Genomic DNA, 26,659 nt, shown 5'->3' on the forward strand with positions numbered 1-26,659 from the left:
TTTTACTTTAACAATTGCAATGGCATAATAGCATAATTGTAATTATATTGTAATAAGACACTTGAATCAATCTTGAATCTCTAAGGTACAGCTGTTGTACTCTTGACACTAGCTTGGGAACATATATGTTCCTTTTTGGCCCTCAAAAAGGAACACATAGTTACCCTACAGGACTGAAATTGACTCCTACTGTACCCCTAGTTCTGCCAGTTAAGATGCCTTATAGCTTAACAGTATCAGTCAGCATACTTCAGCAGCGAGCAATACTTAATGGTGAACCCTAAATAAAAAGCTACAATGACTTTAAACTGAAATTAACAACCATCACTGTCAAAAGATTTATTTTTAAGATATGAGCTTTAGTTGGTTTTGCCACTTTCATATATAAATTTCTTGATGTTGTCATTGATCCAGTCACTGAAGGCAGAGACGCGGGTGAATACTGAGGGTTTCTTGTCTTTGATGCAGCCCTGCGGTCCAAAGCTGACGACCCCATGCACCTCCCAGGTTGTGTTTATCCCAGCGGCCGCGCAGGTGAAAGGACCTCCGGAGTCACCCTACGGGAGAGCATAAGAAGTAAATCACCAAAGATTTACTGCACTGGTAAGATGATGCATTGGTGAACATTTAATGTTGACAGCTCACTATAATTCACTGTAAATTAATCTCTGTGCCCTCAATCAAGGTCAATCTTTATAAAAAATGTGACAAAGTTTTCTTCAGGGAGGCAAAATGTCACTGTTGTGTTTTATGAAGCTCTTTTGACATATTAAAGCCTTATAGTACTGTTCTGAAGTGTTTTTTTCTAAATTCTAATCTTCCCATGTCCCTGCTTGCACATTCGCTCATTATGGCAAACAAATGATGTTCCTGTGTTCTTTTGTCCAATTACGATTGAAAATCGGGCAGCCATTTGCGATCAAGGCTGACTGATCACAAACAAAACTGTTTACATAAAAGACAACCCAATCATGAAAGGCCAATGTAATGTGTGTGAGAAAAGCTTGATGAGAATGTCGATAAACAAGTACCATCCTTGCCTTAAAACATCCCAGTGAATCAATTTAAACCGTTTTTTTTTTTTAAATGTGGTCTCTCACCTGGCAGGCTGACTTGAGCTCATCTGGGGACTCATAGCCTGCACAGATCATAGAGGGTCTGAGTGTGTCCCACCAGTAAGCAGGCTTACTGCAGGTCTGGAAGTCAACAATAGGAAGGGCTGCCTGATTTAGCTTCTTAGACACTTGGGGAAACAGGTTACCTAAGATAGTGATGAGTAGAAAGTAAATGTTGTAGAAGACATAGACACAGAGATGTAACCAATATAAACATCCAACTGTCCTTATCTTTAGTAATCAAGCCAAGGCCTCAGCAAGTTTTGTGCACATGCCAGATAGATTTGATAATGAGATCTCAGATGTGATGTGTCACAACAATACTCATCATGGAGAACACCAAGCACATTAAAACAAGGTGAATTTTTCAATTAAAATGAAAAACAGTAAAAGTACCAAACAAAAGATAAAGATACTAGTACAACTATAGTTACTTGTAGTTCCTGGAGTAGCATTATAACCACAGTTATTTCACAGGAAACTGAAATGCATGATCACTTCTACCTTTCTCGTCTCCCCAGCCGGTGACAAAGCAGGGTGTCCCAGCAGCCATCACAGCTCCAGGTTTGGGCAGACAGATGGGGCTGATCTCCCTTGTCATATTGACAGGCTCGGCCAAATGTAGCAACGCTATGTCATTGGTGATGTCAGTGCGATCCTGCTCGTAAACAAACCCCTCGTGGCGGATGATACCATCCACCTTGTAGCATTTCTCTGCTGAGGGAACGTCCATGGAGGAGTTCATGTGGTGCTTCCCCATACACATGCGCCAGTAAGAGGGGTTATTCAGTGGGCTGGAAAGCATGGGGAAAATGTGTGTACATTGTCACATTGTCATTTGGATCATTGTTATATAAAAATATTAATTATAGCTGCTTTCAAGAACTGAGAGCTTTAAACATGGCATGTACTAGGTGTTTCTGTAGTTGTATCTTACAACATGAAACAGTGGGCAGCAGTTAGAATCCAATCTTCGTGAATCAAAGAACCTCCACAACCGTGCATGTAAGGTATGGGAAACATTGGTGAAGCCTGGGGAGGAGAAATATATATTTGTACAAAAGAAAAGCTCTCCTTTATGACTGTTAATCAGGCACACAGAGAAACAGGATTTGGCATTACCTGCATGGAGACTTGCCAGGGCCAGGAGTGGGGGATCGCCTCCTCCCCATTAACCACCCTCGGGGTGGCTGTATTGGGTGTCACTGCTGGGTTTCCACAATTTACTGGCCAGTCTGGGAAGAGAAAACTATACTTTGTTACAATGTATTCAGCCTGTATTTATACAGGTAGCTTCAATGGCAGACTCAGTTAAAACTTCAAAATCAGAAATCAGGTGATCCAGTTTCAGATCCCATTACAGTTTATTCCATCTAAGGGGAACAAATAGTTTTTTTTATTAATTATTCACCAAGCTCCAATTTGAAACTGGGAACCTCCATGAGATCACCACACACTCATTAGAGACATGGCTGCTATGAGTTATGAGCTGCTATGAGCCTACACTCACTGATAGTGACTTTGTCCCATGGGTTAGGAGGTGGAGGAGGTAAAGTTGGGATAACACTGGCATCAGTGGTCCAGTAACCACGAAAACCCTTCTGTTGATTGGCTCCGTTACTAAGGAAGCGAATGACGACTGTGTTGCTAACGATGGTGATGTTGGGTGGAGGGGCAAAGCCGCAGAATCGACCTACAGAACAGACAAGAAATAAAGAGTTTTTTTTCACCATTGTGCAGGCATTGATACTGATAACAACACTAACCTGTACAGGAAATAATAATAAGAAGAAACAGAACACAAAATGGACGGGAGGATCTGTTGTACAATAACCAACCTAGTGATGCCATGCTTTCTCCATGTAAGATTTCAATGTAGTCCACACAGTTCCCGAACATGTTTGCAGCTTGCAGCTCAAAGTGAGTGAAGGCTACATGGACGGTTTTTGCTGAAGGAATGGCGATACGCCATGTGCACACAGACTGGGCTTGGTAGTCACTGGGCCAGTTGGGAGAGGTGATTTCACCCTGAGCACTGCTGAAGCTCCCTCCACATGGAGCTGTGTGTAGGATAAGGGAGAGAGAGAGAGAAAAAAAAGGAGAGGAGAAGATGAGATGCATTAGTTTTGCCTAAAAGCTATTTCTTCTAAGTTATTTTAGAAACACTTTCCTCCTGTCTTACCCTCTGTAGGGTCCACTGCCCTCCAGGTGGCAGTAAAGCCCGTGTCCACCACCTTGTCATTGGAGGAGAAGCTGATGTGAAGAGTGTCTCCATCGCTCACCAGGTCTTTAGGGGGTACATGGCTGCAGTGTGTGCCTGAGGAGAAAGAACATGAAGAGCACTGTTAGGCTGACTTTTCTAAGGTCTGTCCTAAGAGCTAGTGTATAACATTATAAGTATATTAACATATTTACTTTTATATTATACATGCACAGCATATAGGCATATATATGTAGATCTACTGTAAGGCTGAGACATAGGATATAAGTGAGACAGCAGTAGGCTCAGAGCGTGTTTTATATGCCACTTTAGTGCTTAGTAAAAATCTTAAGGGAAGCACACATCTTTTCTAGAAAGGTGCAGGCAAACATAAAAAGAGAATGGGAAAGCTGTACACTCATAACGCCTATGCAATTATGTATTTCAACTATTTAGGCAATTTATGTATGTGTATTTTATTTTTTGGGCAGTGGTGGCCTAAAGGTTAGAAAAGCGAGCTTGTGACCGGGAGGTCGTTCGTTCAATTCCCAGGCCGACAGGGCGTTCCTGCAAAAGAGAGGCTTCCTCTCAGTGAACCTTCCCTGAATAAATAAAGGTTAAAAAAATAAATAATATATATATTTACTTAGACGACAAAGGTGACAGACACAAGTTTTAGCCATCTTAGCAGCATGGCTACATGGATGGCAAGGTTGGTCGGTCCACTTCCACTTTGGTCCAGGCTAAAATTTGTCTATCAGATGGATTACCATTACATTTGTAAGACATTCATGGTCCCCTGAGGATGAATGCTACTAACTTTGGTGTTTCTCTGACCTTACCTATAGTGCCTGCAACTGTAAGCATGAGGTTGATATTTGTGGCTCAGAGTAAAATAGTAAGTTATTTACACATACTAATAAACTGCAGTAACTGCGATGTAACATAAAGCAAAGTAATCACATCAGTGATTGAGCAAATACATAATCAGCTGAGAGAAAAAGGAGGCAGATATTCACATACCTAGATTTCCTATTCTGTCTGTGAGCCTGACTTTATCATTCATGCACAGCTGACTCTCCTCCAGGGAGAAATTGTGGAAATGGAGGTGGACCAGTTTGCCAAGGGGTGCCCGGATGTTCCACTGGCAGCGGGCTTTGTTGTTGTAGCTGCCAGGGTAGCCCATAGAGGACACGGTGCCTCCTGTGCCAGTCAAATCCTTTGGCCCTCCGCAGCCTGATGCTACACAGGGAGGACAGAAGGAGAAACCAGCAATACATTCTGCTTTTGTATCATATTTAGTTTATTATGAAAGTGGGTCAGAGTAGACCAGCTGGATTCATACTGTGCTCATTGTAGATGTCTCTGCGGATGACATTTTTGATCCAGGGGAGGTAGGCAGAGGAGCGGGTGAATACGGAGGGCTTCTTATTCATAATGCATCCAATAGGGCCAAAGCTGGTTATACCATGAACTTCCCAAGGACCACTGGGGCTATCCTGACACACCAGAGGACCACCTGAATCTCCCTGTTAAAGTCACAAATCATCATCCAAAACACCATTAGCATTTCATTAAATATCATCTGTGTAAAGTAAGATGCAAAAACGTTCATCTCATTCATGATCAGAATGGTGTAAAACCATTGTCATCTATTAGTCCTGTACTACTGTAGGACTTGTTTTACCTGACAGACAGACTTGAGCTCATCAGGCAGGGTATAACCACAGCAGATCATGGAGGTCTTGACCTGGAACCACCAATAATCCATCCTCTTGCAGGTATCATACGGCACAACAGGCAGGGCGACCTGGTTAAGGGCCTCTGCAACTTTAGCATTCAATGAATCGCCTGATAATCACACAAAACAATTTAGATTGTTACAAATAAAACATCAACTTGACACACTGAGGAGCATAAACACAGGAGGTATTTGCACATTAAGTCCAGCAGAGGGCATGCAAACTATGCAACAATTCTTTTTCAACTCATGCGAGTGTCTCCTGAGGTGGTGTATTATTTTATTATTTCAAACACGAAGCAGAAACCGCACCGGTCTCATCTCCCCAGCCGGTGGCGTAGCACTTCCTGCTCGCAGGTAGGACTTCCTCTTCAGAGGGAAGGCAGGCGTACGAGATCTCATCACTGGGCATCACCTCCCCGTCCAATCTGACCAGGGCAATGTCAAACTCCACCGTGGGCACTGTGGGATACTTGAAGCCTTCATGGCGATAGATACCAGACACATTGAAGCAGTATTCACTCGACTCTGTGTAGGTCAGGTTGTGTTTGCCAAGGCACATGTGCCAACGCTGCAGCTCATCAGCATAGCTGGGTAGGAAATCAGCAGATTAATCAATAACAATACCTCACAGTTTACAGTAAACACACGGGCCGCCTCGAGATAACATTTCATTGGAATTGTACCTCGTACAATTTCATGTGACAAATAAAATTAATTGATGTATTGATTGATTGATTGAGATACATGTCACTGTTACTGCACCATATAAAATTACTCTAGTTTTACAAAAAACATTGATACCGTACAGAGCTTATTCTGAGTTCTCTGTGGTTCATAACCTTTTTACATCTTTGCTCACAGCAGAAAACTATTTAGTGCACAGGCTCCTCCGTGCACCAGCATCTCTCTACTGTAGACCATTAGTCAAGGCGCTGAGGCATCTCTAACACAGCATTGCTTTTGCCTTCTGCAATTATGCAAATAGATTCCAGGAAGTTTGAGAAAACTTTGCAGAAAAAAAGTGGCATTAAAATCCAGAATTACTGTACTGTACATAGCTCTTGTTGTTAAAACAACGTCAACCTTTCTCAATAAAACAAATAAAAAAAGTTAACTGTACACGTACTGTATGTAAGAAAGATAAAATATTTACTTTATGAAGCAGTGGGCTGCTGTAAGTACCCAGTTCTTATGAATAAGAGTACCACCACAGGTATGGAAGAACGTTGGTTCTGGACGACTGGCCGGCCACACCTGAAACAAACACACACCGAGAAGCAGAGAAGAAACCATTAAAGATATTTGCATACTCATCATTTAAGACACAATTTACTGATCAGTTTTTGAAAGCGTATGCAATCAGTCAATTATTAATATGAGATATAGAAAGGACAGATAGAAAAAATGACTTGCCCTTTTGTTATCACTGATATTTTATGCTGTAAATTAATCTTTATGTGAATTCTCTGCATCTATTAGTGGTAGTCTCTTACCTGCATGGACACTTGCCAGGGCCAGGAGTGTGGCGTGGCAGCCTCTCCGTTCACAATGCGCGACACAACAACAGGAGGAATGGCTGGTTTCCCACATGTACTGGGCCAGTCTAGGAAATAGGAGAAAATAACCATTGTAATCAACCCTGTGTCTGGTTGTCTGTGCATGTATTCATTTGTTTGGGGTTTTGTTTGTGTATAAACAAAGCCTGAATATACAGTACATATCTGCAGCTTACAGATAAGCCCGGGTGTTGCAAGGCTTTGAATTACTGGCACTTACGCTGTCATTAATATTTTTTAAATAGTACCATGCTGTTGCTGCAAACAAACTATGGGACATGAACCAGACTTTAAAGAAAAATCTGTTTCTAGGCCGGACTCCTTGACAACATCAGTACGCTTAAACATATACATTTCTTTTGGTTGTCCAAGGAGTTGACATTAAATTGTCCCAGTCACTCTTACAGTATCACACATTCTGTCCCTTTATCTCTCACTCTCTCTGTCTTCCTTCGCCCAGCACATAGGGAACCTCTGGTCATAGGCTGGGTGGAAACAAACCCCAGAGGCAGCAGAGTCCATCTATAAAACTCTATTTCAGCAATTGGCTTGGCAGGCACCTGGGGCTCATCGCTGAGTGAAGAATGAGGATCGGGTGACAGGCAGCTAGGAAGGAAAGTGAAGCACTAGGCCACATCTCATTGTGTTCTCAGCACATCATGTCACCTTGTTTAACTGCACATCTGGGCGCAGCAAGGGGGAGATGAGATTTGGGGTGTGAAGAAGGGGTGAGGTTGGAAGGAAGCATGAATCAGATGAATATAAGGCAGGCCTCTGAAACTAATGTTTGTCATTGTGACCGGTCATTGCTCTGCTAACCTGCTAAGACATTGTATAATATAGCTGGAGAGATCAAGAAACCAAACATATCAAATGTAAATGAGTAGTTTAGTCCATAAAATGTCAAACAGTTAAGAAAAATGACTACTGCAATTTCCCAGAATCCCAGGTCATGGCTTAAAATGACCTGCTGTGTCCAAACAACAGGCCCAGATTTAAAGGGATCAAGTGTACAATGATATAAAAGTAGCAAATCCTCACATTGGAGTAACCGAAACCTTTTTTGTGTTGCATTGTCACCTGATAACTGTATTGATCTAATTATTAAAATGGTTGACTAATTGTTTCAGCACTTAATGTTAAAGCTACATTAATAAAAAATGTTGGCCACTTGGGGGAAATGTAACAAGCTGAAAACACAAAGTCTTGTTTATATTATTGCCCTGTAAAGTTGTTATTGCAAATGTTTCAAATGAAATAGATACTCCACCTATGGGGATGTTGTCCCAGGGGTTGGGCTGAACAGGTGGCTCAGTGGGAGCAGGCAAACTGGGGTTTGTTGTCCAGTAGGCCCTGAAGCCTTTGGACTCAGTAAACAAGTCTGTATGGAAACGTATCACCAGCCTATTGCCTCTTGTCTGGATGGTAGAAGGCAGCTTAGTCCCACAAAATGGACCTAAGATGTGTTAAAAGATTTTTTTGTCCATGATAAATAAAGTGACACAGATGCTATACAAGTACTAGTGCAGATACAGTAACAGTTTTATTAATTTACATTATAATGGGGTCAATAGATTCATGACTGGGTCTTGCTTTTCCAATGTGATTAATTATCATGAAAAACATAAATGGTTAAGGAATCATGTAGTAATTCCACAAAGAAACTTACCGTGCGTTTGAAGCAGCGCATTAGTCAAACTATTGATCTCGTACACTTTTATGTTATCATAGCATTTGGATGTGAGGATGTCTTTGGCTTCTAGGTCAAAGTGGGTGAAATTCAGTGTGATTTTCTTCCCCAAAGCGATGTTCCACATGCACTTGCTGTTAGCTTTGTAGTTCATAGGCCAGTTCTGGGACTTAATAACTCCCGTTTCCTCTTTGGAAGACATGCCACAGCCCTGGATTTCTAAAAGAGGAAGAGGGAGTGATTGATGCATGATCATAATTAGATAAGTGTAGACGAGTTACAGTATCTGCCTGTGGAAAGAGAGAGTCTTGAGGAGTAAATCTCATCATGAAAAAATGTAAACAGAGGTTCATCTAAAGTAGGAGCTTAATCTGTATCTGCTAATTCCATTTTTACTCATTTAGTTGTTGCTGATATATATGCAGTATAAAAAGTAACAAAGAAGCATCTCTGGGCATTAACATGGGCAGTGGAGGTAACTTACTACATTTACTCAAGTACTCATGTCCTTAATAGAGTTTGTGTAATTTTCAGGTATTTGCACTTTAATTGTTTGTTATGGTCATTTATTGGCTGTACTCCCCTACATGTTTTCTATGATAACATTTTTTACATAATACTCAGCTAATACAAAATGACTGATATTCTTATACATTAGACTATACAACTGTATACTAGTTGAAAGCTGCACCTTGACCATCGAATACATGACAATGCCTGTAACATTTAATATAATTATTTTTCAAAGTTCCATTCTGTTTAATTAGTACTTTTACTTTTGATACACAAATGCATTTTGCTGATAATCACTGTGAATTATGCATTTTATTAAAGTCAAAAGCAGGATGTTTTCTTGCAATGGAGTACAATATTTCTACACTGTTGTATTGCTACTTTATAAATCTATATCTCTAATATACTTCCTTCACCTCTGCACATGGGGTCTCAAGTCAATTGTGTGTGTGATAATGACGATACAGAAAAAGATAAAGACGTTTTTATCTTGCTTTTTATGTTTCACACTGTACTCTGGCCTGTGCTTTCACAGAGTTGAGAGTTCACACTGCTTATGCAATGACTGTGCTGTTTTTGTGAATGTGTGACAGAGGAGTGAGATGTTTTACGATTAGCCTAATGAGGTGTTGAGTGCCTCAGGTTTGTGTGATTTGGGGAAATCTGTCTATGCAGTAAATGATTGGTGTGTGTGTGTGTGTGTGTGTGTGTGTGTGTGTGTGTGTGTGTGTGTGTGTGTGTGTGTGTGTGTGTGCCCATGCGTGTCCTTGATATACCTGCGATATCCTCAGGATACACAGCTTCCCACTTGGCAGAAAACCCTCGGTCTGTGAGGCGACTGTCAGACTGGAAGGTGACAAATATTGTGTCACTGGCACTGACCACCACTGGGGGAAGGATGTAGCCACAGTGTGTGCCTGAGGGAGAGGGAGAGGAAGGATGGAAGTAAAAGATGAAGGTAAATGGAGAAAGCAGAGTCAGGAAGGGGGGGATGGTTCAAAGACAGATGAGAGTGGAGAGTGGTAAATTCTGTAAGCACTATTGAGTGTGAGTGAAGCTGAGTGCGTCGGGTGTGGGTAGTTGTTGATGGATGGGGATGCTAAAACTGTAACAAATGAAGGTGATGTTAATGTGACTTCATCAACACTGTTCAAAAACATTGTGCTCGGCCCAAAAGCCTGTGAACACAAAAGATAGCACAAACCGGTATTGTTTCTTTCATACATTTAATGCTATTAAAATGATTAAAATGATGTTTATTTGTGCAGCTTAATCAACCCCTTAGCTAACATTAGCCACTATAAGCATCTGGTCATGCCAGACAAAATAAGGAATGTGTTAATATTATCTATGATGCATTTAATTTCTTATGGTTTTTAAGTTTTAATTTGCAAAAGGAATACTGTGTTCTTTCTTCTTTTATAAATTGCATAGGTCCTGCTTTAAGGGATCTTTGAAGCTAATGATTGATAACAGACAATGATAACAATGAACAATGATAACAGACTTATCAGGTTATTTAAACAGACCTTTAGCTGCTTTTCATTTCTCAGCATTTTGCATATATACAAACACACAAAATCCCTGAAATAACAGGATGTACCACTCTCTTCACCTACTGTATTTGTGTGTTTGTGCCTCAGCGCTTTAGTCCTTGAGAACTCAGCAAAACATAAAGATGTATCAGCCAGTGAATAATGGAGGTAATTTATAGTTCACTAGCCTCTTTGCAAGGAAGATCCTAATCAACAGTTTACAGCAGGGGCAGATATTGAGCTATACTGTGGTAATCAAAGTCCTCATATTTAATGACTTATATGGTTCTCTTCTAAGAGGCATATTAACTGCTTGTTGTTTTGCTTGTGTGCTGTGCTTGTCTTGGTTTCTGATGACCCAAATTCAGAATGTGAGAAGATGGAGAGTTTATAACCTTTACTCCATAGTGGCTGCTATTCAGGCTCCACAAGATACAGTAATGGCCCAAAAAAAGCAAATATGTTCTAAGATTATCTGAGATGTATTTAGGAGTCAAAACACTAAGTTAAAGGCACAAAGATATGTAGAATGGAAAACTTTTACAGGATTAATTAATGTAAGGATAAGAAAAACATGAATCAGTGCGATTATTGTAAAAGAGTAAAATATTCACCTAACGTGCTGTAATTATCTGAGATGACCAGTTTGTCCTCCTTGCATTGTCCAGTCTCTCCTTTGATGGCCATGTCAGTGATCTGCAGTTTAACCAGGAATCCTTTGGGCACAGATATCTTCCAGGAGCTTTTCAGATGAGCAGGATATGGATTTGGGAATCCCAAGGACTGGATCATGCCTTTACGCCCATTAAGGATTATTGGACCACCACTTCCTGCCCAGTAATAGACAACAAAAGCTGTTTGTCTGAGCTCCATTTATTTTTTGCATTTTTCCCCATTCCATTTAGTTTATTCTCTTTGTTTTTTTTAATTGATGGGGACAAGTTTGCTTTGATAGAAAACTGACCCATTAACAGGTTTATTATGTAGTACCTTATTTGGCCGCCGGAGAGAACCGGTCTGTCTGCCAATAGCTTTAGTTCAGTGATGAATAGATAAACCTCAAGGGGGAATCTCCCCACTCCTACACACAGTGTTGCATTCATCCTTATTTGGTAGCTGTCACTCGAAGAAAAGATGCATGGGGAGGCATAACAGTTATGTTAGATGTATCAACAAGCTCTCATTGGCCAGGAAACAACCCTCATAGATCATATGAGAACATAGATAATGATATTATCAGTATTAACTTTCAAGAGATAACTAATTTGGCAGTTTGATAAATAGCTCTTAAGTGAAAAAATGAGGGTTGTGATGGGAATTTTTCTTGGGAAACTGGTTCAGCTACAGCGATGCTGTTATTTGGTAGTAAGGCAATCAAATATATCTGATATATTTCAACTGAAATCAAAGCAGAAACATGCAGGGAAGGGTAGGTCGGCTGGATTTTTCATTAATTCATTGAATTATGAGTAAATATGGATGGATGGTTTATTTTTAGAGTACAATAGGGACATTAAACAGAAAGGTTTGGAGTGAATGCTTACCAGAAGATGTGTGAGGTGGAGAGGTTCTGGGTGTGGAAGTGGGGGTTGATGTTGTTGTGGTGGGAGTAACAGGTGGAAGGCTGGACTTGGTGTAAGTTGCTCTGAATCCTTTAGCAGTCAAACTGTTGTCGGATTTGAAGCGGACCACCATTGTGTTGCTACTGGACTCCACTGGCTTTGGCATCTTCCCACCACAGAATTTACCTTTGATGGATTATATGTATATACGTGAGGCTTGAGCAATAACAGCAACACCCCCAAATTTCAACTTAGATAATTGACAATTAATCAGTGCTGCTTTAACAATGAAGTCTCTGCAGACACACTTACATTCATTAAGTTTAAAATAGACTCCAGAACCTCTGTTCATTGTACAACTTCTCAAACTTTTAATTGAGCTCATCTTTTATTCATTGGTAATGTTGAACAAAGGCCACCACAGTCTATTCTGAAATTCTAACCCTTTGCATTATAATGGTTTACCCAGCTTTGACATAATCTGGGCTGATGTGTGAAAATATTGTAGCATATTTTAAAACCCCTTACTGAATGAAGAAGAGCCGGCCGTGTGGCCATCGTAGACCTGAACAAAGTCTCCACAGACCTCAGGGACCAGGTCAAAGGAAGTAAATGTCAGTCGAACCTTCTCGCCTTCAGGCACCGTGATCCTCCACTGATCCAACATAGAAATCACACACACACACACACACACACACACACACACACACACACACACACACACACACACACACACACACACACACACACACACACACACACACACACACACACCAATCATTTACTGCATAGACAGATTTCCCCAAATCATTTTGGATCCTCATGGTTGCAATGTGCACTGCATTTGACACACTCTCTCACTCATAACTAATTTTGAAATGATTATTTTTTTGGGCTTTTCCTTCTTTCATTTTTGACAAGACAGCTATGTGAGAAAGGGGAGAGAGAGGGGGAAGACATGCAGGAAATCGTCACAGGTCGGATTCGAGGCATAAACCTCTCAGTACATGTGCGCCTGCTCTACCCACGAAACCAACCCGCCCACATCATAACTCATTTTCATCACTGATCTGCTCTTGTTTGGACAGCTGGTGACCTGTCAAGCTAAAACAAAGCAAGATGAAATCATGATGACAGCCAAATGACACCATATGATTCCAAGTCCAAACCCAGCGTGCAAATCCTGATATATACTCTAATTAAATTAGATGCATTAATCACAGATCAAGATCACAAATGCTGTGAGGTATCTATGCATAGCTAATAGATTTACTTTGAGATGCTAATCTGAAATCTTTAGGTTTGTTTAGGACCACATACTAACAAACTGTGTACAACATTATGGTAAATGTAATATGATAATATTCAGGACATCTTTGTTTTGAGTTGCTGTTAATTCACAACTCAATTCTCTAGAAACAAAACAGAAAAACCCTCTGTAACTAATTTATTTCTCTCCAAACCGATCCTCTTTTGTGATCAGTAGATTTATTTGTATAGATTTATAACTGACAGAAGTTTAAACCTGAATACACCTCATCAATGTACATTATTTAAGGCACAATCATAAATGTTAACAAAAAGGTAGCCCTTAAATTAAATTAAAAACACAACATTGCAACCTGCAACCACCTTGAAATTAATTGACAAATTCTTCAATCCAAAGACTAAGAGTAACAGTTAAATCAAGTATGTAAGGTTTTTACATAATTAAACAAGGAAACACACATGATTAACTGAAATAGACACATTTTTATATCTGAAATTAATGAAATTCATAGAAATGGTGCATTCATATGCTCCTCTGACACCCGCCATTAAACAAACATGTACTTCTGTCCGGCATGTTTTTGATATGTCGCACTAAATGCTTGCTCTTGGGGGAATTACTGGAATTGTTGGAACTTTGTATATTATAGAGTGTGGTCTAGACCTACTCTATCTGTAAAGTGTCTTGAGATAACTCTTGTTATGATTTGATACTATAAATAAAATTGAATTGAATTGAATTGTCAACCGGGCAAGTCATGTACCAAAATCTTTTAACAATTTTGCGGATTGTTGTTGAGGGGACTTAAGGGGGCGTTCACATGAATTTTCCCAATCGGGAACTAATTATTCAAATTATTCCGACAACACATGAATGCAGCAGGAGCAATAAAGACCTGCAAAACATATTTTCTTAGTCAGATACCTTATATTAGCAATGTCTACTAATTAAGTCTTAAGCAGGAGTTAGCTTAGCAATTAGCTTAGCACGTGAATGTGAGTGCCTTGTGCGTCGTTGTCAGATGCCGAGGACCGTATTTGACGAGTCGGGGAGCGGTTTGTGAGAGCTGTGGAGGCAATCCTAGACCACTTCTTTTAGTATTTCAAGAACAGCACTTTTACATATTCATTTCCGGTCTGTTGTGCGTGCAGCATGATGTAGATCGGATTGACACCCGGACATAGTTCTGAATGTCACGTAGGCAGAAAAAGTCTAGTCCTGAGACCAGGGTCAAGAAAAGTTGACACAGAAAAACAGGTTAAACATACTAAGTTAAAGTACTAGATTAAAACAAGAGTGTAAGAGATAAAATAAAACTCATACACTACAATCTAACATGCTCAGATAAGGGTCAGCCAAAAGTAAAGTAAATGTTACCATGTAGCTGTCACATTTGCTTTGATTGTGTCTCCTTGCTCATGTGTGTACCTGGTATAGTGCTCCATTCATGTAGTTCTGATCTGGAAAGCTAGGGGTTGTCAGTTCCCCCTGGTCACCTTGGAGAAAGCCACCAGCTCCGGCTATTTCTGTCAGCAGGAATGGAGGACACTTCAGCTCCACAAACACCTCAAGGATACCCGCAATACACCAGTCCACCCCCACCTACCCTCCCCCTTTTTCATTTCCCTTCTCCTACGCCTCTCTTCATACAGCATCCATTTCTATAACATTTACTTTAGGTCATTCATACACTTATAAGGCAGACATCCAACATTATGTCAGAGCCAAGGCAGTTTTCTTGCTGAAATTGATTTCCACTCATCATCTTACCTGGCGAGAGCTCTGGAGCCACAGCTTTGTAATGAGCCTTGAATCCTTGGTCTGTTTTTCTGTCATTGGTGTCGAAATAAACCGTCAGGCGGTTTGTAAGTGACACCAGCGGCTTTGGTTTTGTGTAGCCACAGTATTTACCTACAAATGATGTAGAAAGAGACAGGATAATTGTGCACAGCTTATTCATCTGCAATGAATAGACGGGTTAATTTAAAAGCAAGTGATAGGTAGTTGGCTTGTTAGTATTAGAACCTCTTTATGAAGTGACTGTTAATATTACTTGTTGGAAAGTCAATCAAACAACTACAGAGACACTAAATGACTCACAAAGAGACAAAATGACCCCAAAATGACACAAAAAGACTACAAAGAGACGCAAAACTACAAAGAGACAAAACGACCACAAAAAGACACCAAATGTTTTTCAGACTGATTGTCTTGCTCCCATGTAGGAGGGGTGGGGGGGCCTTTTACATGTCAATGTTCAGGGGCCCAATGTCTCACAATCTGTCCATGGCTGTTAGGCTATTTAGAGTTACAAATAACAGCTATGTATCAATATTATTTAATATTAGAATATTTAAAGTTGTTTATTTGGCATTCATTTATTACAATTCATATTAATAAAGTAAATTCTTGACAAGTACCAGGGCGTTACAATGTGTGCCCCCTATTTGAATCTGGTTAATTTGGCTCTAAATAATAATAAGAGAGAAAACAAAATGGGGGATACACTGTATGTCAAAATTATTCTAGATGAACAGAAATCAAAGATGTATTTGAACTAAATACACTGTTTAAAACTATGCAGTCTTGTTGGAGAACCATGTGTTATTGTAAGTAGAGAGGTGTGCAGTGGGCCAACAGCACTGTGTGGCTCACTAGCTGAGTCTGCCCATGGATAGATGGGCTGATTGGGGCATGACATCAAGGCTGCCACTGCATGTTGAAAGAGCTGGTGTGTTTATGTTGATGTAAGTGTGATTGTGTATCTATCTATCTATCTATCTATCTATAGTATATATCCTTTTCCCCCTTGGACTTAAAGCAGGATTGTTACCAATGATTCCCAGAGAGTCTCGCAGTGTGATGAAGTCTGACGTGCAGAGCTGGTTTTCCTCCAAAGCAAACTCTTCAAACCACAGTTGGACCACCTGCAACAGAAACATGCAGAGGTGTTTCGTCTTTTTTTAATCTGAGAAGTCGATAAGAGAGACGGGCTGCTGACAGGGAAGGGGAGAGATGCTCAGTGTGAAATGTAAGTGCATGCATGTGTACACATGTGAGACTATATGCAAACTGTGTCTGTGTGCATATAGGTATGCACATGCAAGTGTGTGCCTCTGTATGTATATCTATGCGTGTATAAAAATAGCAAAAGGAAGATAGAGACATAAAGGCCCAAAGAGAAGAGCAGCCACTGCAGGGAGGCAGCCATGCAAACAGAGAAAGCAGAATCAAGGATTTAGTTTTCTCCTGTGGGTGTGGGGAGGAGAGCTGAGGAGAATGAAGGAGACAAGGCAGCCATCTGTCTGTGACACTGCCACTGCATTCATCACAGCTGTCCTCCACTGCTTGGCCTCACATAAGACATTTCCCCAACAATAACAAACTCTACTGATTAAACACCAGGCCAAAACACTATAAAAGACCCTGTCTGAAATAGAGAATGAGCGAAGTGTTTTGTTCTGCACTGTCTTGCAAAGACGAGACAAGTTGAATGTGTTGAAAGTGGTTTTCAAGAGGAAAATTATTTTTGGGCTATTACAGAATAATTCTAGCCTTCTCCTTAAGTAATATTTCGATTTAGTTAATCCGTCAGTAGTTCATTTGGCTTTTTTTTTTTTAATTTTCCATGAAGAGTTTAAAGGGGACTGTTACTCCACAGAGTTCATAACTGAGGTTTGGAAGAGCAGTGATGGGGAGCCATGTCCAAGGGCATAAATCCCAGGGAGGTCGGGGGGGTCAGGACATTCCCCCAATCTAAGGGTTGTCCCCCCCTAGAAATATCATTAAAACAATGCTGTGTATTGTAAATAACATAATGATGTATACTTAAAATATCTGTGTAAGCAGAAAAACAATACAAACCCCCAAAAATGCTTTTTAAGTTTAGAAACATTTTGAGTCCCCCCTCCGTTGCCTCACAGTGGTTTGGTCCACTGCATGCTGTAGGATCTGACTGCGCTAGACTCACAGTCTCATCGGGTAGTGACAGGAATGTAGTAAGTAGGCGGTTCAAGGCTATTTTATTCACAATAAACATCGGATTAAGTTTTTCTTTTCTGAAATAGAAATGATGCTGAGTAATTAATAAATTAGTCATGACAAAAAAGTTCGCTATGTTAGTGTAATATAATGTAGCCTAGCTTGTTTAATAGCTTGTTGGATAGAAATGCACCCACTACAACTAACGTTACCACAGCGATAAGCCTAACGTTATGTGTGTGAACTGATATTAGGGTTAATATTGAAGATCTACAGTTGTGTTTTGCTCAATATAAAGTTAAGTGGCTGATCAGTTAAATATATATCCTCTGTCCCAGAAGAAACCTAATATTTATGTGGAGGACGCAAGATCATTTTATAATTATAATATGACCACGTGGTGAACTATTAACCTAACTCATATTTAGACATCTGACGTTAAAGATTTGTGTTGTTGTTAAAAATGACAGAGAAAGGAAAAACCGATATAAGATCCTTTTTCAGTAGGCTTACACCAAAACGCCAAGTAAGTACAATAAGTCCTCATATCAAGACAATTTGGTAACATCTTTATAAGAATGGGTGCTTATGGAAATACTAACGTCACTATGTCACAGGCAAAGGAGACAAAAAGAACTGAGGAACAGGGAGACCAGGGACAGTCAGGTGTAGAGTCTCAGGTAAGTGTGTTGAGCTCAGTTCATATTTTTGGAGGTGTGTGGCTGTCAGTGTGAGCAGATGAGCTTTACCAGTGGCTCACTAATTTACATTATGATGAGCTAATTTAACAAGTGTACAAAAGCATTGTATTTCTTTTATATGGGGACACTTTTTCAAAATAAGTCATTATGTTTTAAGGTATTTTTGTGGCTTGATTATAAACAACTTAAAAATAAATACATGATTTTAAAGAAGAATATTTCGTTCAATTTAGTCAGCTTTTTTATTGAATCAAGAGAAACACTGAAAAGAAGGATAATGGTACAGTCTCCATGCTACACTAATGATGGTATAAAGGCTTTCCTCTGTGTACACATGTCCTCTACGAGTATAATTGTGACTGTATTATTTGTGTCCTCTTCACAAATGGCTCTTCAGAAATGTTATGTTTATTGTCCCCCCCTACTGTTAGATCAGATTTACGCCCATGGCCATGTCACCTTGTCAGGTTCCACAGTGATGTGCCAGGTGCAGCTCTTTCCATTGTCGTAGCTACTGGGGTAGTTAAAGCTGGTGAAGGTGCCTGACTCTCCAGACAGCTCCAGAGGACCACCACACCCTGAGTCCAGCCCTGGAAATGTATGAGAGAGGAGGACAACTGTTACTGTGTTATGTATTTATAAATTGTAGCAGAAATGCCATAATAATCTTTCAGCATATTGTAATTCAAGTGGTCTGAGATAAAACTAGACTCCTGCACCTCCTCTTTGCTGTTTTCAGGCTTTAGATAAGTAGCGTGACGAGACTTTGGTCAATCACAGGTCATTTCAGAGAGAGCATTTCTATTGGCTGTTCTGTGCATGCATTATCCCCGTGCAACAGAGAGGGGAAAGGGAGAGCTCCGGAAAGAACACTCACTTTACTTCAAATTCTGGTGTTTTTTGCCTTCTACCCTCTGCAGCTTTTGTTTACCATGTTCAACATCAACTTAGTTTATCATATTAGCATGCTACCATTTGCTAATTAGAATTAAATACAAAGTACAGCTGAGGCTGATGGGAATATTATTAGTTTTTCAAATATTTCGTCATATACTTGTACATAAAGCTGGGAAAGGCAGGTTGTTTTTTTTTGGCGTCATTGGGCAGAAATTCCAAAATAACCTTTCAGGATATTATAATTCAATTGGACTGAGAAAAGAATAGACCTCTGCACCTCCTCTTTGCTCTGTTTTCAGGCTTTAGAAAAATCCCAGCCCGTGACAGGAGACTTTGGCCAATCACAGGTCATTTCAGAGAGAGGGCTGTTCTAATTGGCTGTTATACAAATGCAGATGTGCAGCACGTTTCTTCAGATGTTGAAAGCCTCAATGGCAGAAAATCCTGCAGAAAAAGTTGCTGTAATTCCAGCATAGGCAACAACTACCTACACTGCAAAGCAACCCAAAAAAGTAAGACGGACCTATCAAAAGGAGAGTCTAAAAGAGAGTCTGACAATAAACGCAATAAAACGTGTCAATATCGGAGAAGTTTTTCAGAGATGGAGAGAAAATGTTGCTAATAGTTTAGCCTTCTGCTAACCATAGCCAAAGGCTCACAGCTGCGACTAATTCAAGTTCATGATTATGTAGAGCCTCGAATCACAGTATGTCATCACAAAGGGCTTTACAGGCCCACAAGTTTGCAAAGAAAACAGGACGACATCAGGATCACAATGATGATTGAAAGGATTGAAATGAATGACTGGTACTTGTACAGGTTACTGTATAAAGTGCCCGCTCGTCTGGTGGGAGGGGCTTAGCACAGAGAGGGGAGGGCTGAAGGAGGAGGGCTGTATTTTCAAATTTTGGCGGGCATTTTGACCCGATGATGGCACCATTTGAAAAGTAAATCATCCTAAGGGGGACATGAATGGCTGAACCAAAACCAAATTTCATGGAAATCCATTTTATAATTGTTGAGATTTTTCGGTCTGGACCAAAATGGTGGACCGACTAAGTGACATTGCATTTCATGAGCCTTGCCGCTAGCTTGGCCCAAAACATTATTTTAACAACACTGCAGGTTAAGAGGGAAAATGTTTGCCATGAAATTCTAATAAAAAAAAGCGCTATATGAATACAGTCGACTAATAACTAAAAAACACCTTATGGTATCTGAAGTGACAAATTAAAATCAATTGAGATGCCTTGGTAACAGCATTAATTATACCATATGTCATCCGCAGTAAAAACATGCTCTCCCTTGTGGCTGGAGCAGCTTCTGATTGGAAGTCTGGAGCCCAGCTTTGTATAAAACAACAAAACACCTGGAATATATTTTGTCATTTTGGCAGAACATAACTGTCTACATAATCACGTTTTGGGAGCAATGATCCCTTTAATGCATGTCATAAGCTAGACTGAAATAGTGAATGAATGAATAAATAAATAAATAACACAGACCAAGTGACAACAGTGTGTAAGTCCTCACTCCTCATTGCATGTCTTATCTGCTAACACACGTGACTCAAATACCTTTATTCAGGTGTGCGGAAGATGGCGCGCTAGAGGAAAAGTCGGGGGATCACCACAGTCATTAGGATTAATCCTCTGGGGACGATGTAAATGTCATGGCGACAGGGACGACGCACTTTTACCACACAAGAATTAATAACTCTCTGTTGACTCCATCTTTAAATCACCGACAGGTAGACATTTACCTGTTGGTATATATTTACCTATAGGAGCTTTTAGAGCTAAAAGTTCAGATTTATATATTTAAAAAAACCAAAATAACTTGGAGAAGATCAGTGTGCCTTTGGTATAATTGGTTATAAAGTTTTAATTTTAAACATTTTAAACTTCCAAATCTCCATGCAGATCATCATTTGCTGCCCAGTCAAATTATGATAAACTACCTACTGCAGACAATATAATCGACAGTGAAAAAACACTGATGGTCAAATTTGTCATCAGTCAAAAAAGACTTCAGGTCCAATTTGACAACAGGGTTTTCAGTGTTGCTCAGTCACTGATGCAGTGGCCTCAGGGCGCTCTCACTTTAGACTCTTCACTGTCTTGTCTCGTCTTTTCTAACAGTTGACAGAGATGATACAGACACGTGAATGAAGGCTTTGACACCTCTATATACAATATAACCATTTATTATATTTCTTCTTGTGAAATGTTTACCATTACAATAGTGTCATACAGTTAGTGAGTTGAAAAGTGTCATATAATTGTATACATACAGTAAGTGATAGAAAGAATATTGCAGCATGTTTTAAACTAAAGTACCTGTTGGTACACACTCACCTTCTGCATGAGTAGAAGAGTCAGCTTTCTCTGTGAAGTAGATGACCACAAGGCCGATGCAGGTGCCGGTCATGGCCACGAAGAGAAATATCAGAAACTTTTCCAGGGTGCTCATACCCCTGGACCGACTACGACCCTTCTCCGTGTCCATTTTCCTCACAGCAGAGGAAGATGCACCGAACTGTGCCTCATCCAACAATTCACCAGCTTATTACCAACATTATCGGAACAGCACAGATGAACCTTGAACTTCTTCAGATGTGGTATTGCAGCCTGAGAGTGGCTGGATGTAAGAGCCATAAATCATACATTATCATAACTACAAGTTAATGAGTGATAGAAAGTAGTGTCCCAATCAAAAGATCATCAGGATATCTTTCAAGAGAACTGAAGGTAAACGGCAAACAAGTAACCAGCACAGAAAAAATCTAACTATTGACAGGACACATTCCTTTCAGTATCAAGAAACAGTTTAGACTGTGTAGCGTGTCCTCATTGTTTAAAGATGACAATCCAGGGTGCTGAAGAAATAAGGGAGTAGGTTCAGCTGGGATATTGTGCGACAATGTTTTATATAATATAATATTTTAAGGTCTTTTCAATTAGTTTTTTTGTTGTTGTAAATCACACTGCAGTTTCTAAATCATGTGCTGTGTCTTTGTGATTTTGTGCAGTGTTTCAGCTCAGCTGTAAGCAGCAAATTAATTATCCTAAAAACTGATGACTGATGATGTTTTATTTATAGCTCTTTCATTACATCAACACTCAATGTGTGAAATGTATTGATAGTCAACAGATTTAAATCGGCCTTGACCAGAGATTGTGAAGATGCCGAGTTTATGTCCTCATTGGTTGTTTTTTTGTTGTTGTGAATCTGTGGGTTTAAGCAACCTGGTGTTTGCATTTTTCAATGAAAAACTTACAGATGGTGGGTATTTGATAATCTGATTGCAGTAATTTTAGACTAAATGTTTAAATTTGACTACTTTCTGGTCAACAAAACAATACATTAATAAGGTTTCATCATTTCTTCCCCCAGAACTTTAACCTGGGTAATCTGGCAGTGTGCAAAGAAAAAAACATGTATCAATCAATCAATCAATCAAACAGCTAGTCACCAACCAAAACAGTAAATTTGAAGGCTGGACAGCTAAACAATGAGCTAAAACTCACTATACTACTACTACTATGTACATTAATACACTATATCCATTATTCATTGTTTTCAAACAATGTAATAACTTTAAAATTCATGTTGTCTCCTCTGGTCCGTTTCAGCACTCTAAAGTTCGAAATCATTTAGACGTTCAAATGGAGAAATGCAAGTTACAGAAATTAGCCTATATAAAATAGGCACACTATGGATAGGTCTATCCAAAGTGTTCCTTTCACAGAGTTAATTTCTCTGCCGGTCGAGTAAAAAGAAGGAGGATTAACTTCCTTTTCAGTGTTGCAGACAACGCAGAGTAACACAGTGTAACACAGGCCGTGTTGCAACCAAAGCACCGAGGTTAGAGGTGATAAGTTTCACAAGGAGGATCTTCGTCTCGGGCTGAATCTCTATACAAAGACGCTTGATTGGGTTTTATCAGACTCACTTTGGGTATATTAGATTCTGAAGCAGCAATCTGTCCGTCTTTCCCCTTTAACAGTTCATTTTCCTCTAAAGATAAAGACTTCCATTTTTTCTCTGTGACAAAAGGCTGTGATGTAACAAAAGCTGCTATATCTCTCCATGGAGACGCTGAAGATGACGGAAGAAATCATTCTTTAGGGAGTATGACGGCCGAAAACCTATTATGGAAGACATTTTCAACAGCTACAGTATATTGATATATGTGTGCATGTATTCTTATGTCTCTCTCTTTCTATCTCTATCGCTTCCCTTTCTTACTGTGTTTCACCTTTATCAGTGTTCAGTTTGTTTTGGATGTTCTCGCTTAACTGGGGGACCTATGATTTATGGGCACATCTGTCAGCCATAATAAAACAGTCTCTAATGAAGTCATGGAAGGTGACCTTTTTGTACATATATGTGTGTGTGTGTGTGTGTGTGTGTGTGTGTGTGTGTGTGTGTGTGTGTGTGTGTGTGTGTGTGTGTGTGTATGTGTGTGCTTCTTTTTTTTTTTAAACATGCATCTTGTGCATGTGTACGGCTGTTATAAAGGTTATGGGGGCATGTGCTTGTGAGCTGAATGGTAAGCAATCAATGATGTGCTCTAAAATGCTGGATCTATGTACAGTATTAACGAGAAGACACTACAGAGAGAAAAAGGAAAGATATACAGAGAGACAGATAGAAAGACAAAACAGTAAATGTTTAAGGAAACAAAAGGGGATTTGCTGCAGGAAACTGGAAATGTTTGACAAAGGAAGACACTCACAGAGCCAAACGCTGCACTACAAACAAATGTAGGCCACATATTCCACTGGGAACGGAGCGGCCATCAGGACGACGAGCCTCACTTCCAGCTATCTGGCTGATACAATGCGAGAATAAGTAAGGAGAGAGGAGCAGTTGCACACCATTTTATAGGAACTATTCTACAGAGTGGAGGCCAGCAGAAGCTTTAATCACCTCACCGTTACTGGCATCATTATAATATCATTGTCAAAGAGAGAAAGGAGCGTCTAGGACACAGAAAAACGGAGGCGTGGAAAGAAAATGGGGAGTCTGTATTGAAAGGGCAAGGCACAGTGAGAGAAGGAGAACACAGAAGACGTGAAAAACAGAAATGGTTAAAAATGGAAAGCTTCCACCAGTCAGATGTTAAATCTCCAGAGCAGTCTTGAAGCCTGGGTTATGCAGAATTAAATGGCAACACTATAATCACCAGCCACCCCTAATTACTAAATAGTCCACAATCTCAGAAATATGACTTGTAAATAGTAATTAACACTCAAACCCATGATAAAATTGTATCTTACATTGCCAAAAGTGATCTGCGAGTGGATAGATGTTATCCTGATGATGGTCTGGATAACTGTAATGACTTTTAGCATCTGCATGAGCTAAGTGGGTAACGGCAAGCATATCTCAAATCCCAATAACAGGACAGTGACTTATCTGTGGGACTTTAACTATAGCTCAAATATGTTGCTGCTGCCCTGAATTCCCACCAGAATCAGAGGATGCTCTATTGCTGAGTTGGTCAATGTTTGGTGTTTACCCTTTTGAAATGTTGCAGTGACATTCAAATAGGACTGAGTCAGGGCAAGATAGTATCTGATCTTTGCCACGCCAGAATACCTAATTTGGCATCTCAAAGTACCCTCAAAGATGTTTATATTATTATCAATCATCTAACTGTAGATAAACATAGCCTTTTATAAACCTGATTTAGGAATCGATACAGATCTGCAGGTCAATAATGTATCCTTATGCACATGATTACATTTTTTATCAATTAGACCAAATCCAACAATGCCTCAACCTTGTAAATGCATATAGGAAAATAATGCATGATTTCTCTTTTTATAAATAACAAAATCCAGTAAATATTTCACACCACACTAAAATCCCTGTTTTTTTACATTAAAGTGTGGACCACAGTTTCCCTCCTAGAATAATAGTATCATTAGTTTCAATATCTCGCTGTGAGTCAGGGGAGACCCTTGGGCTGTAACAGGGGGCTCCTGCTGCCTCTCATGGACTATCAGTCTTTAATTTTAGCTTCTGACAGGGAGGTCCTTGGTAAGTGGTAACATTTAAAAGATTATTATTTTGCTCTGAAGCTGGGTATTAGTGCTGAGATTTCACTTCTGTCATGTTTTCAAAGATATTAATTTAACAATTACTAGACTGACAATCAATCACTTTGTATACAAAGTGACCTCTATTACTGTGAAGTGAAAATGTACATTTCCGTACTTTAGTTTTTTTTTAAAAGACATTTTTATTTGTTCATTAGCATTTGAGCTGCAGGATTATCTTTCTTTTGTCAACAAATCCCATGAAAACAATGAATGAAAATGAATGGATCCTAATAACCATAGCCAAAGCCTGATATATCTCATTCCTTGGGGTAACAGACCTCCATTGTTGTGCAAACCATTCAAAATGTTACTTTATTCATTATGATGAACATGGGCACTGTAAGTTTATTTTGAGTCAAACCCACATACATTGTCCTGCTGCTGTAAATACTAGTGCAGCCAAAGTGTATTAATCCAAGGCTGAAAATAGTCCCCAACAAATGTACTATTTAATTGCTGAAGACTATAGTGCCCAGCTGTTATAGGACAGAGACTTTAAGACTTAAAAAAAAATAAAACTATATATTTATGACCCATTTTTTTAAATTCATGTCTTCAGTAGGCACTAATTTAATATATAGCTGGAGCCAGCAGCCAGTTAGCTTAGCTTAGCGTCAAGACTAGAAACCAAGAGGAAATAGCTAGCCTGGCTTTATGTAAACAAATGACAAATCTGTCTAAACTGTATTAAACAAACAACATAAAATGTTTTGCTAATGAGCTTTACACTGAAAACACACCATTAATGCAATAAGCACATTTTTCTGCAGCCAGCCAGCAAGAGGCGTGTTTATGTGTTTCAGGCAGAAAGAAATTCTTTATAACATAGGTCAACATGTCACAGGAGTCACAGGACGCTGTTTAATGATTGGCTGGTATGATCTTGCTGCACTTGCCGTACTTTGGTACAAAAAGTTAAACTATCCCCAACTTTTAGTTTGGGTGAGCTTCATTGCAGAATCCAATAGCCGCAACACGGAGTGGGCACCGCACCTTTTTATAGACATTGCATGGCAGCTCGCCGCAGCTCCAAAAATGTGGAACTATTCCTTTACAAGTGAAAGACTAACGCATTGTTGGTTTTGGTCTTTTCATTGGATTTGATAATACAAGCCTTATCCTGTAATTTGTTTTACAGTTGACAGGCCAGATTCAAACCCAGTACATATCCATAACTTCCAATGTGTGCCGTAGACCCTCAGGTTAACAGTATGGTCCACTGCTGGATACTTCTTCCCATATAAGAAAATAGACTGCAGTTATGTGCCTGCTGCATGCGTTAATTAAAATACCCATGGAGGGCACGGAGCACACAGCCAGTGAGATGAATATTAAAAGCAAGTTGAATGCTGTTCTCTACTAACTATAGCAGTGGGTGGTACACGTCTGTTGAAATCCCTCTCCATGTTCCCTAGCATTGGAATAAATCTCTCTCTGTGTTAACCACCGCCTGTGGCCAAAACTTATCTGCACTTCCAAATGGAAACCAGGCATAACGGCACAGTGAGTAAGGGGTTATTAAAGATTGAAACAGTACCTAATTAAAGCTATGGCAAAATAATTGAAATTAAAGCTGGTGACTGGGCACACAGAAATGGACAGAGTGGATGTGTAAAGGAGAAACTGACCTCGACTGGAACAGGAGGAGGAGGGCGATGCACATTAATCTACCTGAGGCTGAATTTATTTAATATGACTCCACATATTCGTGATGTCAGTTTGGCACCCTTCCATCAGCTTTGTAGAATAAGACTTGTATTAAATAAGAGTAGGTAATGGGGC

At 39.8% G+C, this 26,659-nt stretch overlaps 1 protein-coding gene across 1 annotated transcript; it reads right to left on the reverse strand.

The window, feature by feature from the left end:
* Positions 1-359: 359 nt before the first annotated feature.
* On the reverse strand, positions 360-21,272 carry LOC144531273 (ovochymase-2). The gene is made up of 25 exons (XM_078271318.1): positions 21,122-21,272; positions 18,327-18,457; positions 16,019-16,112; positions 14,956-15,096; positions 14,614-14,711; positions 12,444-12,570; positions 11,898-12,101; positions 10,968-11,183; positions 9,595-9,735; positions 8,285-8,524; positions 7,886-8,071; positions 6,553-6,662; positions 6,213-6,313; positions 5,369-5,646; positions 5,003-5,166; positions 4,661-4,844; positions 4,339-4,557; positions 3,298-3,432; positions 2,954-3,175; positions 2,626-2,808; positions 2,228-2,350; positions 2,053-2,125; positions 1,620-1,909; positions 1,101-1,261; positions 360-557 (listed from the first exon to the last, which is right to left on the reverse strand). The coding sequence occupies exons 1-25, from the start codon at positions 21,270-21,272 to the stop codon at positions 360-362; spliced, it is 4,170 nt and encodes a 1,389-aa protein (XP_078127444.1).
* Between the last annotated feature and the right edge of the window lie 5,387 nt (positions 21,273-26,659).

Source organism: Sander vitreus, chromosome 2, assembly GCF_031162955.1.
Source record: "Sander vitreus isolate 19-12246 chromosome 2, sanVit1, whole genome shotgun sequence".
Lineage (NCBI taxonomy): Eukaryota > Metazoa > Chordata > Actinopteri > Perciformes > Percidae > Sander > Sander vitreus.